General features: G+C 38.3%; 2 protein-coding genes and 1 non-coding gene across 3 annotated transcripts; all 3 read right to left on the reverse strand.

Annotated features, from left to right (window-relative positions):
• Window positions 1-1,087: 1,087 nt before the first annotated feature.
• On the reverse strand, window positions 1,088-1,221 carry LOC130727121 (small nucleolar RNA Z247). Its single transcript, XR_009015157.1, has one exon. It is a non-coding gene; the product is annotated as a small nucleolar RNA Z247 (small nucleolar RNA).
• Window positions 1,222-6,439: 5,218 nt separating this feature from the next.
• Window positions 6,440-7,391, reverse strand: LOC130723887 (pectinesterase inhibitor 1-like). Its single transcript, XM_057575033.1, has one exon. The coding sequence runs from the start codon at window positions 7,248-7,250 to the stop codon at window positions 6,597-6,599; it is 654 nt and encodes a 217-aa protein (XP_057431016.1). The 5' UTR covers window positions 7,251-7,391; the 3' UTR covers window positions 6,440-6,596.
• Window positions 7,392-8,622: 1,231 nt separating this feature from the next.
• Window positions 8,623-10,505, reverse strand: LOC130726388 (tyrosine/DOPA decarboxylase 2-like). The gene has a single exon (XM_057577649.1). It carries the CDS (start codon window positions 10,463-10,465, stop codon window positions 8,909-8,911), a length of 1,557 nt encoding a protein of 518 aa, XP_057433632.1. The 5' UTR covers window positions 10,466-10,505; the 3' UTR covers window positions 8,623-8,908.
• Window positions 10,506-18,960: the final 8,455 nt, after the last annotated feature.

The raw sequence follows: 18,960 nt of genomic DNA on the forward strand, positions 1-18,960 counted from the left end.
CCACCATCACACTGAATTGTCTTAATCCTCTTGTTGAACTGATTTTCTACCATATTTTTGAACTGAATGAAGACATGTGCAGTATCTGATTTTTGTTTTAAGGGATAAATCCATGTAAATCTGGTGAAATCATCAATGAAATGAACATAATATTTAAAACCAGATGATGATATTATTGGCGCAGGACGCCATACATCAGTGTGAACCAACTCAAGGATTTCCTGAGCATGAGAGGAAGATGATTTAAAAGGTAAAGAGTTCATCTTGCCATACTGACAAGCCTCACAAAAGCTAAAATGATCACTAGATGGTAGTTTCACATTACAGCTTTTTAAGACTTTGTCTAAGACCTTATTATTAGGGTGACCAAGTTTCCTATGCCAGCTCTCCTTAACAGATACATAAGCACATGAGTCCCTTTCAATTCCTGGAAGCTGATACAAGCCATTCTTAAGTGTCCTTTTTAGAACTGCCTTCCCGGTTAGCTTGTCCTTCACAAAGCAAGAATTCGCATCAAACTCAACAATAATTTTATTATCAGCAGCCAGTTTAGACACACTCAATAGGTTTTTGGTAATATTAGGCACATATAAAATATCATGTAATTTGAGTGAATTTAGTTTTGAGGAACCTGTTCCAACAATCTTTAATTTTTCACCATTTCCAACCACTAGAGAATTCTTACCATGATGTTCAGTCAGATCTTGAATTTTATCAGTTTGGTGTGACACGTGATTGCTTGCACCACTATCAAAGTACCAATCATAGTCTTGATCTGAGTTTTGAGAAGCTAGGAAGGCATTGTGAGCTCCTTGCTTGTCACTATCTGCTGAATGATTAGAGTTTGAGTAGGCTTTATCAAACCTGTAGTAGCAGTGCATTGCTGTGTGTCCAATCTTGTTGCAAACCTGGCATGTTGGCTTGGATGTTCTGCCTCTTCCTCTGCCTCCTCTCCAACCTCTGAAATTGGAACCTCTCCAGCTACTGTTTGAATTGAACTTGTTGCCTTTGTAGTCAGTTTTGTTAGCAAAATTTGCTGTTGCATTGAGGGTTAGGTTGGTGAGGCTGTTTAGTTGCTCAATTCTATTTTCAAAGGCTAGCAATTGAGCTTGTAGATCAATCCAACTGAGTGTAGTTTGATCAGATAATTTGACAACTACAGGATTATATTCAGAATCCAAACCATTTAGAGTCTGAATGATTAGATCCGAATTTGAAATTGGATTGCCTGCAAGTTTGAGCTTATCAGCTAGATTCTTCATTTTGATCAGGTAATCTTCCATTTTCATTCCTCCTTTTCTGGTGCTATGGAACTCAGATTTGAGATAAATGATTCGTGATCTTGTGTGAGCACCAACTAGACTTTGAGCTTCATCCCAAAGCTGTTTTGAGGTTTCACAGTGCAATAACTGTGTTGCTATGTCAGCAGTCATTGAGTTCATCAACCAACCAAGGAGTTGTTGATCATATGCTTGCCAATCTTCAAAGTCAGGATTTGACTTTTTGCTTGAATCTGCAGCAGTGATGAATTCTTCAGGGCACTCCTTTTTCCCTAACATGTAACCATCGAGCCTGGCACCTTTGATTATAGGTAACACAAGTGATTTCCATAGTGGATAGTTGTCTCTGTCCAGCTTGACAGAAACAGTGGATGGAAGGTCATTTTTGTGGTTTGAATTGGCAGCGGATGACATGGTTATTTTGGATCAAGAGCCTTCAAGACTTATGTGCTCTGGTACCAAGTTAAAAAGTATATTGATATGGAATTAGTTGATGATTTCCATTGATGAATACATGAGCATATATACAACAATGACCAGCTAATGTCATTCCTATAATCATGCTGGTCTTCAATGAAATATTCCTGTAGTAATTACATTTGACTAATACTATTGATTACAATGAATCACAATTATATGAATAGCATAATTATAGGGATTGATGGTTGGTCAAATGTTCAACATAACTGCTAGCATGATTTATGTATAGTAACAGATTTCATTCTCTAACTAACATTACAAATCATTTGAGACACCCCTACATGATCAAGACACAAGTGACATCATGGAGCAAGCCAGCAACAGAGAGTACAGTGTGGAAGCAGAGCATGCTTGCTCAGAGGCTGTAGCCTGTAGATATCAAATAATCAAATTGAAACCATATGTTGGAAGCCCACCAATTCTCTTTGATCAAATGGTTTTTAATAATTTGTGTGCTTGGTACTGTTTTTTTCTGTATCAAAAAATTGAAGTTTCAAGTGCATTTTTTTTGTCTTGAACAATGTACCAATTTCTACATGTGTGCTTATGTACGGTAATACTATTATGAGTGACAAGATTTTGTCTTCAAATATCTAATGCAATTGCATACTTCTAAGTGATAAGTGATAACTTGAATCTTCTATAGCTCAGGTTATGTTGGATAATGTGGCACATACAAATGTTTATTTCTGTGTGGCACATACTAAGATGTCTCTCTAAAATGAAAGAATTTACGACATTTTCAGTGATGCAAAATAAATGTACATGTTCCTCCATATTGGGCTTCAAAAGATGACGATCCTTATCTTTTTGAAAGCAAAGCTTTAACTTGACCAAAAAAAGCAAGGCTTTAAAGGTATGGGTGAGTTTGGACCCGTTTTAATGCAACTTGGAAGTCCATCTCCACCACTATCCGTCCACATTCAGCTTCATAAAGCCCAAAGCACGAAAAGCATTACAATAGATTATGTCATTTTTTCATAAAAAAAATTATGTCATTTTTTATTTATTTTTAAAATGGAGGAACTAGGCCCAATATATTTTGTCAATGATAGGGTGATTAGGTGTTGGTATTGGTATTAATTTTTTTTTGGTTACAGGGATTAGTATTAATCCAAGAGTAGGCGATCAGAAAAATTTTACGCTCTCTATTAAATAATCTTTTATTAATAAGTTGAAATTCATGTAGAATCCACTAAAAATATGATACCACTTTCAATTTAATAAGACTCACCGGGAGTGTAATGCGCCAGCGGACTTCCTTGCAAAATTGTGAGCACGTTCTTCGGGTGTCAACTTCAGCTTCTTGGACAAACCTCCCTGGGAAGTAGAGACCCTTGTCATAAGGGACCTTATGTTTACTCGTTAGCTTTGTTATTTTGTTAGTTTTTCGATGTAACAAAAAAAAATTAATAAGACTCACATCAATTTTAACCAATCAATTAGATAATGTTGAATAGAAATCGTTAAAAAAAGTGTTACTTGCACTCCAAGCCAGAGGATTGAGGTGTGAAATTCACTTTTTTTTCTCATTTAACAGAACATACAACATCTCTTGGATTGATTTCTGCAAGGCCTTTCTGGAATATGCAGATTACTATCAAATGTTTCCATAACATGCAAAATGAAAACAAAATTCTGTTAAAAAGTCAAAATACTACAAAGCTAACATTTCTAAAATTAACCAAATAGCATCTAACCCCAAAATCTATTCTTGGCACATCCGATCTATGAACCCGGATTTCATGCACAAACCCCCTCCCCTCAAATACCCCACATTCCCCCGCCTCCATTCTCACGCGACGCTCTCTCTTCCTCCTTCTCCTCCACCACCACCGTCCCGCTCGCTCCCCGGAGAAGAAGAAGGAAACAAAACAACAATGGCTTCCACCAAAACCCTCACGCTCCTCACCCTCCTCATTGCCACCACCCTCCTCGCCCCACCCACCGACGCCAAACCCCACGCGCCACGCACCCCTCAGGCGCGCGTCTGGTCCATCTGCAAACCCGCCACAAACCCTGTCCTCTGCTACAAAACCATCCTCCCCATCGTCCTCACCGGCAAATTCAACATCTACAAAACGCTCGAGATCGAGATCGCCGCCACCAAACTCCAGGTGGACAAAACCGCCGCCGCCATCAACAGCCTCATCGCCACTCCCGGAGTGTCCAAATCCATGGCCGATTCGCTCTCCGTTTGCAAGGAGCAGTACGATAACATGATCGATTCCATCTCCGAGACCGTCGCGCTTGTCGCCAAGCGCGACGTTAGCGAGGCGAAGTACAAATTCAGCGCCGTGATATCGTACCACCAGGCCTGCAATGATCAATTCGACGCCGGAACCTCGCCGATTACCAATGACGCGCAGGGCGTTTTCGACCTCGGTTCGAACAGCTTGGACATCATGCACGCCATTGAAGTTAGAGAGATGCGCCGCCGCGGAAACGCCGTTCCCGTTCCTTCTTTGGGTTCCGACGGTGGTCCGTGCAAGGGTGTTATCGGAATTTGTGGTTAACTTTGAATTCTGGTCACGCCATGCAATGTAACGAACATGAAGAGTGGGATTATATTTTCCATTTTTTTATTATTGATATATTATTAATCATCTAATTATCTGACCATTAATTTGTATCATAGTTTTGCTTCCCCTTTTTGGATTCTCATGTGTGATTTGTGAATTGGGAGGAGATAGTGTTTCTTATATATGTGATTGATTGGAAACAATCCATTTAAGATAACAACAAAATGACTTACAAATTTAGGTTGATGTATGTATTCAGCTTTTGATTTGTAATTCATTGTGTACTGCATAAGGATTAAAATTACTAGTAATCTGATCTAGAAATAAGATTATGAGAAAACAACATTGTTGTTATACCGCACGACGCGTTATACATGCACGACTTACACACCAATTAAAATGAACCAATTAGCTGGATGCAAATGTAGTTGAGGAGAGAGAGAAGTTGATTTGTAAAACTAGAAAACACAAATTATGCGTTGTCCTGCCCATTTTGGTCGTGCCACACAACATTTCCCGTAAAAAAAAAGCACAATATAATATCAACACCTTTGTTTGGAAGGATATAAGTGTTCATAGGTTTGGTGAACTCTCCTCTCTTGGGTTATTTATAAATCCATTATTCCTTCTTGGGAATCTAACTCGTGCTAGCGGTGAATTCCTAAAAGCTCATTGTTTATCTAATTACTCAAGTTTATAGGGACTAAAAGTGGTGCATACATTCGATCACCCATTGCAACTGAATTAATCTGTTAGAGTTTAAATCATATAGATGCATCATTAAAAGAGTTTTCGCTCATGATAATATTGCTTAACCTTTTCCGATGTATCAAAAAAAAATAATATTGCTTAACCCTTTTCCAAAATTTCTCAAAGTTATAATTAGAAAAATAATCAAGATCAGGAAAAAGAGATAAAGTCTCTTTTCTAGAAGAAGAAATACAAATTTCAATAGGGTAATCAAACTATTCGTACGGAACAAGCCACAAGGAATGAAGGGTGACAAGTTTCAGCCTTTGCTTTTCCTTCACCTAGAAGTTGAAGTAGAATCGTTGAAAAAGGGAGATATATATTTTACCTAAGTGAAAAAAAAAACATTATAAAATGAGGACTAATGTGGAGAATTTGAATTATTAGATGCGACAACTAACATAATCCCCATTTTCAGAAGAAAAAAAAAAAGTCCTCAAATCAAAAGAGATATAATTCAAGCAATAAATCCCAAAATTCAAATGGTTAGAATTTAAGGGATTAAGACCATTCTAGAAGTTTCCAACCAAATGATTACAACTTTCCCTTCGTTAAGAGGATTGGAAGTCTTAAAAGAGTTTAACCATAAAAAAAAGGTTGGAATTGTAATCGGTAAAACATTAACACTCCTAAAGAGCATGAATATTTAATTGATTTTATCTCGAGAGTGAGCTAAAAACGAATATCTACTCCGAACTGGGTCAACAACTTAATGAGATTATTTATCTCGAATTACTTGCATTACATATTGGACTATTTATTCTACTTATGACTCGCATATTTCATCTGACATAGATTTGTCAAACTTGACATTGCATTACATTACATCCCAAGTTAGGGGGCTCCTATTCTGGTCAACTCAGATGACAACCAAACCCAATATTGTACTCGAAGGCCAAAAAGAGTCACAACCAATTTGATGTCGTGTTGGCTGATCAGAGCAAACAAAACGAGATTTATCTCGTCCAATAAGTAGCCAAGTGTAACATAGTTGACATAATCATAAAACATTTAAAGGACGTTCAAGCAAAAATATAACTACTTAAACACTTCACTAAGACCTATCCCCTCAATCATAGGTCATGTAGTGCTCAATCACCAAATGAATGATTATGAGCTATTCACACTTCATTTTTTTCCATCACTTTTTTATTCATTTTCTCTTCATGTCTTTCTCTTCATCTCTTATTACACCACTTATCATATCTTTCATTCCCTCTCTTTTATTTGTGTCTCTCTTAGCGTGAAAAAAACATTTTTCTATTTTTATAAAAGAGGACGCGAGAAAAAGGAGACATAAATTTTAATAATTTCTATTACACACATAGCTTTTTCTTATTAAAAAAAATCACACACAGTTACAAACTTAATAGTTAATAAGTTTGTGTATGGTGTGACTTAGAAAAAGAAAAGTCATATCATATATAAATTACAAACTAGATTACATATAATACATCATGAACATACATTTTTTACTATACATACAACTCAACCGTTGCAAACATTGGCGGCGGTTGGCGGTTGAAAATATGTACATAACAACTGAAGAACTTATGAATTGGTTCTATGACAGTGTTCCGATGATGTTGCTAAACGCAGAAGGAGTTGACTCCTCCACCGGAGCATCATGGTGAGGAAAAGCTTTTTCCAAATCTGCAATGATGTCCAAGCAGTTTCCTCCGAGCTGGAACACCTCATCAGAATCCGAAGCAATGGGAAAATCATCCAACCCTTCAAACGCGTCCTTGCAAGAAGATTGAAACGAAATCACAGCACTGAACTTGAACTTCGCTTCGATCACATCCTTCCTCGCAATGGCATCAATGGTTTCTTTGATGGAATCCATGATGCTGTCATACTGCTCCTTGCACGTGTCGAGGGAGCCTTTCAGGGATTTGGAGATGTCGTGTTTTGCAAGCAACTCGCTGATGATGGCGATGGTTTTCTTGGTTTGGTTTAAGGTGGCTTCGACTTCGATCTCGAGGGCTTTGAATGGGTCGAGGTTGTTGTGGAGGAAGTGGGGTTGGATGGTTTTGGCGCAGAGGGTGGGGTTGGTGGTTTTCTGGCAGAATGCTGAGAGGTCGGATCGGAGTTCTGATCGGAGGTCGTGGAGGTTGTGTTGGACGTTGTGGATGTTGTTGCGGGTCGAGGGCACCGCGTCAGCGAGAGAAATGAGAGATATGATGAGTAGACAAGTTTTTGCCGCGTGATAGTCCATTGTCTCTTATATGGGGGAATGTGTGTGTGTGTGTGTGTTTGTTTGATTGGGTGAAGATCAGAGACAAATGGAAAAGGAATAAGAAAAGTTGTAGGCTTTGAGTTTGAGATAATGCCAACGAGATGAGGTTTTAGAAGTGATTGTCTTTGTGAGTGGACAACGGTTTTCAATGGAAAATATGCTCAAAACAGGACATGTTTGTGGACAAATTTAGAAAGGTAGCTAGTTATAGAATCTCTTCATTTTGAGTGGTTGGTGTTCCTGAGAAATTGGAGTTTACCACATATAACAAAGTGCTACAATGACAAGCATTCCTCAAAAAGTAAATGGATAAGGAAATGTCAACTAAGAATAGCAAGAGAAGATTTTGAACATATTGAAAGGTATGTGTGAATAATAGAATGATTGAAATGTGAGGATGAATTGAAAACCATGTCTGATGAGTGATGACTGTGTGAGGTTATTTAAGTCAAATAACTGAAATTTTTTATCCCCTGAAGGAAAAGGACAACCACATTCACATGAATACATGATCATATGTAAATCTTCTTATATGAGTTATTCAAGCATAAGTGTTGGTCACTAATTAATTCATCTTCATATCATTGGTTTTAAAAGTAATTTCCTTTTCTGTAAAAAGTTTTACATGACCTGCAAACATATTCTGTCATATTTAGCTGCTGAAAAATTCTAATAATTGTGAATAGAATTTTGATAATTATACTTTAGTCACACCTCTAGAAGTTCTGATTTTTAAGATTGTGGCTACTACTAATTCAGTGATCCATTCAGATGCAACTTGGCAATGCTGTTTAAATCTGAGAAAATTCTGCATTATGATACATGTTCCTCTTGATTAAGCCAATGAAAGAATTGAATACCTGGATGGTTACCCTTTCCTAACCAAATTAGAGAGAACAAAACCAGTTTATGTCATGGGGAGTATGCTAGTAACCAATGTGCTGTATTTCATATTTGATAAGGATTCATTGTGGCTTCATTCTCTTGCAGAGGTTAGCAATCAGATATTGGAAGTCTATTGAGCAGAACAGATCCATGATCTCAAGGAACTGAAGGAAGTGGAGTAGAAGGAAGTGCAAGTGCTGGAAGGGGAACAAGAGAGGATGCAAAGGGTCCTGCTATGAATGAGGAGCAAGCTAGCGTTTGAAGCAAATATCATCTCACTCAAACCCTAAACAAACATCTTCAGAAAATTTTGAGGTACCACTAAGAGGAACAATGAGAGTGTTGAAATGGTTAGTGACATTACTGATCACAATTTGGACTTAGCAATTAGAGATTGTCTGAACTCTGAACAGTTGTCTCTAACTGCATCACACAAGTCTAGCTACTTTATACTTATGAATATATCTATCTACAAATTCCATGTTAATATACCAAATGAATGATTATGCGGTCCTTGTGACCTTATTTACAGACCTTTGTGGTAATTGGTACGGAATATGACTGCAATCAAGGATTAAAAAGTATTACATTTGACACATACATATAAACTTGCTCCGAAGGATAACAATTAACAAAGAATCCTTATTAGCACTTTGCTGACCTGGATCATTTGTTGAAAGAAATACCTATTTTGCAACAATTTAACCATTAAAGAGTATCTTGAGTCTTTTCCTGTCAGATATAGATTTGATTTAGTATTTTATGATGACATCTGCATGTTCTTGCACCACCTTCCAGGCCTTGATCACATGCATTTCTTCTGTTAAGGTTGCCCCTATTGCACACCTAATCACAAAAATTCCTCCAACAACAGCATGAGTCATGTACACAGTGCCTGAACCATTTATGGAATCTAACAGTTTACGATTCATCTCATTTGCAACATCCTTAGTTTTGAGGTCTCCGTTTTGGACCTTTCCATTGGCAATGATATTTCCATTTTGGACCTTTCCATTAGCAATGAGATTTCCATTTTGGACCTTTCCATTAGCAAACTTTGTAGTCACTGATGGTAAAAGCCTAAAGAAAACAACAGCAAGATTTCTAGGGACTACAATCTCAAACCTGGTGTCCTTCTTTACCAACTCCTCAAAAGTTTTTGCCATTTCAACATGACTCCTAAGGAAGTTTCGAAGATTAGCCACACCATAACTTCGGAGCACAAGCCACACCTTCAGTGCGCGAAATCTCCGGCTTAACGGTATCTGCCAATCTTTGTAGTCCACCACTTGCTTGGTCTCGGAAGCACTGTTCTCCAAGTACACTGAATTTGTTGACAAGAACTTTACCAGAGAAGGTGGATCCTTCACCCAAAGGCAGCAACAGTCTAAGTTTGTCAGAAACCATTTGTGAGCATTGAAGCTAAACGAGTCAGCATCCTCAACACCATCAATCAAGTGTCGAAACTCAGGGCAAATGCATGCACTACCGGCATAAGCAGCATCAACATGGACCCACATGGAGTAATCTTTTGCCACCTTACACAGTGGTCCTATTGGATCAATTGCAGTTGTTGAAGTTGTGCCCACAGTGACACAGAGATAACAAGGAACCAACCCCTTTTTAACATCTGACTGAATTGCTGATAATAGAGCTTCTGGTTCCAAACTGAATGATTTTGACTTCACAGTCTTGATGGCCCTGATGTTTTTGGGGTGAATTCCTACTATATGAGCTGCTTTTTGAACTGAACAATGTGTTTGATCAGAGCCATAAACAACAAGCTTTGTTAAATTTTCGCTACCGATTTGATGAAGGATTTGATCTCTGGATGCAACTAGTGTGGCCAAGATGGCCTCACAAGTTGTCCCTAGCAAAACACCTCCTCCACCACCTTTGAAAAGGAAAGCATCAGGGAGCTTTAGAGCCTGGCCAAGCCAATCCATGACAATGCTTTCTAGCTCTGTTGCGGCCGGAGATGACACCCAGTTGAACCCAACAACATTGAGTCCAGTGCTTATCATCTCTCCAAGAAACCCTGCTGTGCTTCCACTGGAGGGAAAGTAAGCAAAGTAATTAGGACTCTGCCAGTGAGTTATGCCTGGGATTATGTGTTGCTGCAAGTCTTGTAGGATGGTTTCAATGGATTCAGGATTGTGAGGGGCAAAAGGGGGCAACAATTTTGCAAGGTAACCAGGTTCTACTTGGCTTAACACTGGATAGTTGGCAACATTCTGGTAGTAATCAGCAAGGAAGTCAATGATCATGTGCCCTTGCTTTCTAAATTCTTTAGGATCTAAGGGGTTCATGGTGATGAATGGAGGATTAGCTTGCACCTTGTTGGAATATATATATATATATATATATATATATATATATATATATACCACCTGAGTTATGCAACTCAATCTATTTCCCCATTGATTGAGAAATTAAAGAATAATACTTTTTTTGTTGTTGGATAAATTATGACAAACGACCAAATTATAAAAAAAATATATATATTAAGAGTTATCACAGGTAGACATTAAATAGTACAGACACCTCACATATATCTATTTTTTTTCTCTGTTTCTCACTACTATCAGGTCACATTATATATCACTTTCATTACACACATTGGGATATATATAATGAAAGTGATATATAATGTGAATAATGAATTTCACAACCGTGAAACATTATACTCGATGTTATTCTTATTACACCTAATATTTTTTGTGTGTTAGTTTTCACTTCTTCTATCAATGTAAAATGAATTTCGCAACCGGGTATGAACAACTTTGAAGTGTTCAAGAGAGCCACACTAATTTTTTTATCCAGACATATATTCCATATACCCTTTTACCTCCCCACCCCAACCCATATATTCCATATACCCTTTTACCTTTTACCCAGACAAGTAATTTTTTTATCTTAGAAAGTTTTCCATCATTTGGATTCACCACTGGTCATGACTCATGATGAACACCAAAGCAGGGGATTGGTGATTGAACATTTATAGCTCTCACTAATGACTAATCAGTTATCATTATTAGAAAATTAAGCTTTAATTTGTCAGTAACTTTCAACATTACCTGGCTATGGCAACGGTAAAATACTGCCACACAAATACAGTTATTTGACTAACCTGTTGGCTGCTGCAACGAATGGCCTATGAAACAGGGTTAACACAAAACAACCAATGGCATCCATGTAAAACTTTATGCTTTAAATTCATTGAGTGACCAGGCTAGACACATAATTATACTTCTTTTTTTAGTACATTGGAAAGATAAATTGCACTCGTTAGGAATCGATCTCTAAACCTCCCTCTACCCAACCTATATATCCCCAACTCTTACCTCTTGAATTATCTTATGGGGACACACATAAACCCCTTCAACAAAATTCAACAAACTTAAACAATAGTTTTAACCATCCATTGTGGATGGTCTAACTGTACTTCACAAGCATTTACTCGATGATAATAATTTATTGAGAACATGGACTCGTTTAATATGATCTTGTTGGGGGAGACAGGGAAGCCCATGGGTCGAGGAGCAAGACACCAAGAGATATCGACGCCACATCTTAACCCAAAACCTTAAGGCATTAGGTTTATGGGTCACATCTCTTATAAACTCTTCTCCTCACCCACACTTAATCAATGTGGGACTCCAACTCCGCACTTGAATTCTCAACAAATCTTAAATCACCGTCTCAATGGTGAGAAATATTGGTGGGAAAAAAATCAGGTACTAAGCTTGTGAACGAAAATATTCTACTCTTTCTAGATTTATGTAAGTTGTTCTGTTTACTTTTTAAGGTCACCCTCATAGAACTGCTCAAGTTAGCTAACATTAATTATATTACGCTTGTGGAAGGAAAATATGACACACACTCCTGATAATATAATTAAATGTCATAATTTCCCCAACCAATTCGTCCACTTTCAACATGTCAGTAAATTGAAACAAGATTGTCGGTGAAACAATTAACGATCGATGCTGCCATTTGGTCATGAAGCCTTGATGTGTAATGCTAACATTTATAGCCGAGTTAAGCACTTAAGCCCACAATGGAAACAAAGAGAAAAATGGACATATACCTTGTGTGCAGGGTCATTAGATCATAGAAGTAGACTTATGCTTATGCATTTTTCTTTAGAATAAGTTTTGTTCACACTTCACATCAATAAATGAAACGTAGAGAAGAAAGGAAGGTAGGAACAAATGACAGGAAAATAAAAAGATTTAATAGGTAATATTATTGAAAGAAAAAAATAGGTATATCTAAATAATGAAGCTGATGTGTAAATGAACTTAACTATAGTATTTATAATAAATTGGCGTGATGATTATTTATCTCATCTCTTAACTATAATGAGATTAATTGTTCAAATATTGCTCCTAAAAATAAATCACATTCCATAATTAATCATTTTTCGTTTAATATAAACAAATACAATGTAACGAGTACTCATTACTCACTCCTATAAGTGACTACTAGTATTTGCAATTTTGTCTCCTAATAAACATGTGTCAATTCAATCATGTAAACTAATATACTTTTATTTGAAACTAATTAAACTATTTTCCACCATGCACATAAGTTTTCGTAACTAGCTTGGTATCATCTTTTTACTTTTTTTTTTTAATTTAATTTCAAATTCTAACTTCTAGTATAATATTTTTTTTCCTTCAAAATTTGACGTGACTTTTGATATAATTAACACGCTCATAATTAATCTCGTGAGATGAGTTCCTACTAATTAATTTAAAACTTCAACTAAAACCTTGATATTTGTAGGAATGAAATGAGTACTTGAGGGCTGAGAGGCTAACATCAAGGAAAAATAATTAGCATTGAGGTCCGCCACGATGTATAGCTTTTGTAGCAATAACATGGGTATTTGTTTTAAAAAAAAACATGGGTATTAATCTGTTTCAAAAAAAAGAGAGACATGAGTATTCATGAACTGGAAAAAACAAGTTTTGAAAATGAAATGTACCATATTTTGTGTACTGAGTCCTTATAAAGCATTAAAATTAAGGATGAAAAGTATCCCACAACCATACAATCAAGTCCTAGATCATGGAAATGAACGGGAATTGTTATTTGGACACCCCGACAACTATTTAGATCATGTTAAATTTGTAAAATCCGAAAAAATCTCTTTACAATTTTTTTTTTTCGCTCGCACTGTGAAAGTGCGACCAAAACGCACTTGGAAAGTGCGTCCATCACGCACTTTCAACGTGCGTTTTGGTCACACTTTCGCAGTGCGAGCGAAACACACTGATTTCTTTTTTTTTTCCTGTTTAATTTCTGGAATGAATTTGGGACTGATACTTCTTGGTTAAGGTAACAGGAACATTCTGAGCTCAAATATGCAGTCAGAATCTCCAAATTCCTACACCTTCTAGTAGTCGCTTTAGAATCAGAAGCGGTGCAGTTTGGAAAATTGGACAATTTTTTGTCTCGGATGCGAAGTCGACCAACTGCAAAGTTGAAGAGAAAAATCAAACGATCGTAACTTAGCACCTTCTTTGAAGGTCCTAAGATTTGTGTAATTTAGCCAAATTCCTTCATTTGGTATTTTATTTTGAATTTCACATTTTTTATTTCACCATAAATCTCAAAATATTCTAACTTGATTTACTATTGATTTACTATGGAGTCTCATAATTTTTAAAAATCATCTGACATCAGTTCTGTACAAATTTACAGCAATTCACCCTTTAAAAGTGCGTTTACTTCGCACTTTATACGTGCGTTAACGACGCACTTTTAAAGTGCGTGCGTAACGCACTTCTAAAGTGCGTGCGTAACGCACTTCTAAAGTGCGTTTATTTGCAAAAAAAATTAAAAACGACAGTATCAACTCCTACAGTTGAAAATTTTCAAAAACGACATAAGATGGAGTTTGTACGTGGTGGTGGCGGCGGCGGCGGCAGTGGTTATGGGTGGTGGTGCTGGTGTGTGGTGGTGGTGGGTGAGAGTAAGAGGAAAGAGGTAAGGAGAGAGGAAACAGAATGTGAGGAAGGGGATGGAGTTTTTTTATATTTTTTTCATTAAGGGTATTTAAGTATTTTTTTCACTTTTTCATGGGTCTGAATAGCTGTGGGGGGGTTTGAATAACAATTCCCGAATTGAAATTGCCCTTTTGAGTGTTATAAGCAATATTCTTGCTTCCAATGAACGAGTTTCTAGTCAGGTATCAATCCTAGTTAATACTTTTCTTTAGTTCAAATGCGTCAAGTACAAGATATTTAATGGGCTTAAATATTTTTTGAGGTTAATGCGGTACGTGGAGTGCTATGATAAATATTTGTATCTTCATGACTCGGATTTTTAATTTTGTTAAAGAGAGTTTCAAAGAAGTTTAAAGGATGGAATGTGAGATCTCTTTCTCGAGCGCGAAATGAGGTTTTAATTAAAGTAGTGACCCAAGTTGTTTCGTCTTATATCTTATTTTGCTCTCCTAAATAATATTTACTCAAAAAATGCTTAAGAGTACGATTACCAAACTCACAATTCTATAAGCTCCTTTGTTTGTTTCAAACTTAATTATCACCATCCCATGATTTTTCAATTTGGATAGGTTTATAATACTCCACCTCACCTATTCTTGTCTTTCGTATGTCATTGAATCCTTTGTACTAAATAGCATACTCAAATTGATGTTAGGACTAGTAACAGTGTTTTAAAACTCGGCTCGGTCATCGACTCGGTTGGGGTACTGAGTCACTGAGTCATTGGTCGGACCAGTGGGTCAATGGTTCGATTGCTTGACTCGGTATATATTAAAAAATTATAAAAAATGTCAAATTCAATTAAAAGTTAATATATAAATAATAAAATGCATCTCTTATCAATAACATTGTGATGGTGCAGTGGTTAGTCTTCCTCCATATTTCCTCTATTGCATGGGTTCGAACCTTCCTGGCACCCTTTTTACACAAAATATGACATTTTTTTCCTATTATATACAACATGTTTCCTACTGGACCCAAATAATAAAAAGCACTTTTGGCCCCTGATGTTTTAAGTTTGTGCAAATTCTGCCCCTACTCTATTTTTGTCGATGTTTATACCCCTCATGTTTTCAAACAGTGCATCGTCTACCCCTCATGTTTTCAAACAATGCACCGTCTACCCCTCCCTGATGTTTTAAGTTTGTGCAAATTCTGCCCCTACTCTATTTTTGTCGATGTTTATACCCCTCATGTTTTCAAACAGTGCATCGTCTACCCCTCATGTTTTCAAATAATGCATCGTCTACCCCTGACGGAGGGGTAGACGGTGCATTATTTGAAAACATGAGGGGTAGAAACATCGACAAAAATAGATAGGGGCAGAATTTGCACAAACTTGAAACATCAGGGGCCAAAAATGCTTTTTAGCCTAAAAAAAAAAGAAAGGCCCAATATGTTAATTAATTACTGGAAAATGGGCTTCCATATATGGCCCATCATCCACAAATTAATAAAAAAAAATTAAAAAAAAATGGGTGACTCGCCGGTTCAATTAAAAAACCGGCCGAGTCACCGGTTTGATCATTAAACCGGCCGGTTCAAAATGGTTCCAGCCGAGTGACATGCAGAACCGATCTGAAGTAAGGCTCGGAGGGATATTTCTCGGATAGGAGTATTCATTTGCTTAAATAGGATAAACTGTGTTGTTCCAAGTGTAAAAGAAACTTTTATTTTCATGATGTCAAAACATTCAATACCGCGCATGAGTGTCTTATTGGTTCTAAATAAAGGTACAGAGCGAGTTACACTTGGTTTAGTATTAACCCTCTAGTTAGGTGTTTGAAAAGTGGAGTTCGTACAAGATTCATAATAACTAGAGTGTTCATGTGTGAAATGTACAAATTGCTTCCTCAATGGTCCCTCTTATTCACTAACATGATGTGGCTGTTTTTTTTATAGGCAACATGATCATGTGGCTGTTGATTCAATATTTCCCCTTCTTCTGCATGTTGAAATCGCCCTCTTTTTTTGCCATTGTTATTAAGAACTATCGTGATCTTTTTCTTTTTTTTTTTTGATGATTAAAGAACTATCGTCGTCATCATGCTACTTTAGATTTCAATTTTATTAATTTTTCATTTGTTTGTACAAGCAGCAATAATGCTATGACCCTTCTGTTATGGTCAAACAAATGCTCTGTTTTTGTCTACAAGGCCCTTCTGTTTCTTGGTCAAGCAAAGGCCCTCCTTGAAAACAAACCATGCGATATTCTAAAGGCCTCTCTTTTTTTTTTCCTACAAGGCCCTTCTGTTTTTTTTATATAGTTTTTTTCTGCATGTGACATTTCATATGACCCCATTTTTATAAGGGTGTGTGAAAATAATTTGTCAATGCACATAACTTAGGGCCTGTTGGCTGAAGGAAACAACAATAAAAGGTGCAGAGACAGTGCTATCTCTAGGAAACAAAAATGACAATACACATGTTTCTTAGTAATATTTTTTTAAAAAAAGTGTAATATCTCTTAGGAATGGAAACCTCATATTACTAAGATGGTTAAATATGTAGTCTTAAACAAAAACAAAAAACAATAACCTACAATTTTCATACCAAAAAATAAAATATCTAGTCTTAAACTATGATATGCGATCTCCCAAATGTATCACAAAGTCTTTAATGAACTTCCTCCTTATAGCTTATATTTATATTTATTCTTGGACTGGGCGAGCCCCTAGAGGGGCGACGCCCAGGGTTCAGCCCGCCAAAGGGCGGGTAACTTGCCTTAAATTGGGCCTCGATCACGGAGGCCCAATGGGCCCGATGGGTAGTACCCAAGCTCTATAAATAGGAGGTAGATATCAATTGTAAAGAACTTTTGCTCATTTGATGAAATAACACACGAAATTCAGTATTCTCTCTCATTCTCATTCTCTCTCGAGCACATTTCTCCACTCTCTAGGTACTATCCCTTCCTTCAATGTTCATTCCTAGAACATTTGGCGTCGTCTGTGGGGATCGAACCCACGTGGATTGATTGTGCAAGAAGCTATCTCTGATTACGATTAGGCGATTCTCTAGTTTTCCGATTCTGATTCTTCGTGGCTCTGTCTTCGTCTGATTCTGTGATCGGCGTTCGTTTTTCGATCGAGTTTGCGTCATTCCTCGCAGGAAGCAGCATCATTCACCGGTGCGACAGCGAATTTCACCGCCTCGGCGGCCTCATCGAGTTGTCCTTGACTCTCCGATACGCACAGCGGGAGTACAGGCTACACACACTTCTTTGCCGCCTTCTCCTCCTCCATCACCACCACCTCCTCCATCGCCTTCGCAGATCGGATCTCTGGAGCGCTCACCAGAGAATTCACCTACTCCAGAGCGGCAACCGGCAGTGACACAGGAGCAATGGCGTCGTATGATGCGCAGCATTGGCAACATCCAGCAGCGGAATGAGCATCTACAAGCTCAGTTGGATTTCTACCGCCGCGAGCAACAAGATGATGGAAGCAGAGAAGTGGATTTCGTAGCTGAGTTCCGTCTGTTCTCGGAGGACGTTGAGAGTGTGGCGATTCCAGATAATATGAAAACGTTAGTTCTGGATTCTTACAGTGGAGATTCTGATCCGAAGGATCATCTTCTGTATTTCAACACGAAGATGGTGATAATTGCGGCATCAGATGCGGTGAAGTGCAGGATGTTTCCATCGACGTTCAAATCGACGGCGATGGCGTGGTTCACAACTTTGCCGCGCTGATCTATTTCGAATTTCAGAGACTTCTCATCCAAGTTTCTAGTGCAATTCTCGGCGAATAAGAATCAGCCGGTGACAATCAATGACTTAGACAACATTCGCCAACAAGAGGGAGAGTCACTGAAGGAGTACATGGCAAGGTACAACGCTGCATCGGTCAAGGTAGAGGACGAGGAGCCTCGAGCCTGTGCTCTAGCATTCAAGAATGGTTTGTTACCGGGAGGGTTGAACAGCAAGTTGACACGCAAGCCGGCACGTTCGATGGAAGAGATGCGTGCTCGCGCTAGCACTTATATTCTTGACGAGGAGGACGATGCTTTCAAAAGAAAGCGCGCGAAACTGGAAAAAGGCGACACGTCACCCAAGCACGCGAAAAAATATAAAAATGGCGAAGACAAGGGGGATGGCAAGCAGCAAAGACAAGATAAAGGGAAGGCGGTATTGAAGCCGACCAAGGAGCAGTTGTATCCACGGCGTGATGATTATGAACAACGCCGGCCGTGGCAATCTAAGTCTCATCGCCAGCGGGAGGAGGCTGACATGGTGATGAACACAGATTTAACAGATATACTCCGTGAGGCGAGGGGCGCAAATCTAGTGGATGAGCCAGAGGTCCCGAAGTATCAACCACGGGACGCCAATCCCAAGAAGTGGTGTGAATACCATCGGTCCGTCGGGCACGACACAGACGACTGCTGGACTTTGCAGCGGGAAATTGATAAGTTGATTCGGGCGGGATATCAAGGAAATCGCCAAGGCCAGTGGCGCAACAACGGCGATCACAACAAAACGCATAAGCGAGAGGAGGAGCGAACGGACACTAAGGGAAAGAAAAAGCAAGAATCAGCGGCTATCGCCACAAAAGGGGCTGATGACACGTTCGCTCAACACTCAGGACCGCCCGTAGGGACCATAAACACCATCGCTGGAGGATTTGGCGGTGGTGGCGACACCCATGCGGCGCGGAAACGCCATGTTCGTGCAGTTAATTCAGTTCATGAAGTTGCTTTCGGATTCGTGCACCCTGACATAACAATCTCGATGGCAGACTTTGAGGGGATAAAACCTCACAAGGATGACCCGATAGTAGTACAAT

This window comes from Lotus japonicus, chromosome 6, assembly GCF_012489685.1.
Source record: "Lotus japonicus ecotype B-129 chromosome 6, LjGifu_v1.2".
NCBI lineage: Eukaryota > Viridiplantae > Streptophyta > Magnoliopsida > Fabales > Fabaceae > Lotus > Lotus japonicus.

Coding starts and splice junctions, on each gene's coding strand:
- LOC130723887 (XM_057575033.1), bottom strand. CDS start 7,250: ATGGACTATCACGCGGCAAAAACTTGTCTACTCATCATATCTCTCATT.
- LOC130726388 (XM_057577649.1), bottom strand. CDS start 10,465: ATGAACCCCTTAGATCCTAAAGAATTTAGAAAGCAAGGGCACATGATC.